We start from the raw sequence: 1,766 nt of genomic DNA on the forward strand, positions 1-1,766 counted from the left end.
TACTACAGGAGACAACACAAGGAAATATGGCTATTTAGTTCAGCTCATTGTCTGAAACTACCTGAAAAGAGGAAATATTGTGCTTGGAGTTGGTCCAAATCTGTTCACAGGACTCAGTCCAGTGGCCTCCTCAGTCTCTGCTCATGGGACGGGAGCCCTGATAACTGCCTCCTATCTCCTGGCATCCTTGGCTCTTCTTTTGATGAGCTGGCCTGGCACAGTGTCAGGGATTCCTGACCGGGTCGGTGGACTGGGTTCTGTCAATCGATTCACACTAGCTCTATTTGTGATCTGTTGACATGGTGCACTGCGGGTACTGGCCTTTGGTGATGTGGTGCTGCTGTTGGGTTGTGAAGTCCAGGGTTCATAGAGCTTAGCCTTAGCTATACTTCATATATGTTAGTTACATGTATGTGCATGGATGGACCCAGACATTGCATTGGTTTGTGAACAGCCCTTTGGAGCCGATCTCGACTCCTTACACCTCCAGTGTTTCATGAAGCCTTCCTTAATCTCTTTCACCCTCAGTCCATAGATGAATGGATTCAGTAATGTAGGGAGAAGGAAGAAAATAGCGCTGGACGCATTCTGTACATCATATGACGAGCTCTCAGAAAGATTCAAAATGGCAGACAGTAACCCTAAGGTATACATGAAGGTCACCACCAACAGGTGAGTGCTACAGGTATGCAGGGCCTTATGGCGAGCCGCTCCCACCGCAATCTTCATAACTGTGTGAAGAACCTTCAGGTAGGAAAGTAAGATGAAGCCGATGTCACATAAGCTGATGGCAGTTCTTATCACTAGTGCTACAAGCTTCCGTTTGGTGATGTCTCCACACCCCAGGTTGAAAAGCATGGTGGCCTCACAGTGGAAGTGGTAGATGACATTGGACCTGCAGTATTGGAGGGTGGCCACCAGACTAAGAAGAGGGACGACCACCGAACACATACGTAACAAGGCATTGACCATAAAGTGGATTTGTAACTGGGTGGTGATAATTTGCCAGTATTGTAATGGTTGGCTGATGGCCAGATACCGGTCCACAGCCATTAAGAGTAATATTACTGTCTCAAAGACTAAGCTTGTATAGACTGTGAATATTTGTATCAAGCATCCAGGAAGGGAGATCTGGTCGAGTCCCACCAGTGCCAGGATCATCTTGGGTGTGATGGCCGTGGTGTAGAGGACATTGACAGCAAGCAGAGATGAGATGAGGATGTGCATGGGAGAGTGCAGGCTTTTCTCCAGCACAATGATGGTCATTACTGCAGAATTACCAGCTATCATGACTGTGTATACGGAGGAAAATGGCACAATGAGGAGGGGTCTGTATCTTGTGACCCCTGGAAATCCAAACAGGATGAAATCTGTGTGGGAGGAGGATGAAGACGACTTGTTCAGAGTTGATGGTTCCATTTTGCTTTCTGTAATGAAATTACAAATTCATTCAGAATAATTAGAAAAGTCTAGGCGTATAGTTGAAGACCACCTTAACCAACACCTTGAAGATCCCTGTTGAGGACAGTTTTTTCGATCTTACTCTCCTAGAATATTGTATTATACACCTGCCAGTCATTATTTATATATTTCTTAACCAAAGGGTGTTTCTTAATGGCCATTTAGTGATCGAATCAGATGAGAAGAGGTGAACAGGCAGTCACTAGAGATCGGTGAATTTATTTGAGGTAAATTGAATTTGGTCTCAAATTTTGTAAGAAAAATATGATTCTCCAGAATCTGAATTTTTTTTCACACTTTGCTTT

The 1,766-nt window shown here is 44.6% G+C and overlaps 1 protein-coding gene across 1 annotated transcript; it reads right to left on the reverse strand.

The window, feature by feature from the left end:
- Positions 1–399: 399 nt before the first annotated feature.
- On the reverse strand, positions 400–1,419 carry LOC138671848 (olfactory receptor 56B34-like). Its single transcript, XM_069759979.1, has one exon. It carries the CDS (start codon positions 1,417–1,419, stop codon positions 400–402), a length of 1,020 nt encoding a protein of 339 aa, XP_069616080.1.
- Positions 1,420–1,766: the final 347 nt, after the last annotated feature.

The sequence above is a fragment of the Ranitomeya imitator genome, chromosome 3 (assembly GCF_032444005.1).
Source record: "Ranitomeya imitator isolate aRanImi1 chromosome 3, aRanImi1.pri, whole genome shotgun sequence".
In the NCBI taxonomy this organism is placed as follows: Eukaryota; Metazoa; Chordata; class Amphibia; order Anura; family Dendrobatidae; genus Ranitomeya; species Ranitomeya imitator.

Excerpts from the sequence above, each read along its gene's own strand:
- LOC138671848 (XM_069759979.1), bottom strand. The coding sequence starts at position 1,419 with ATGGAACCATCAACTCTGAACAAGTCGTCTTCATCCTCCTCCCACACA.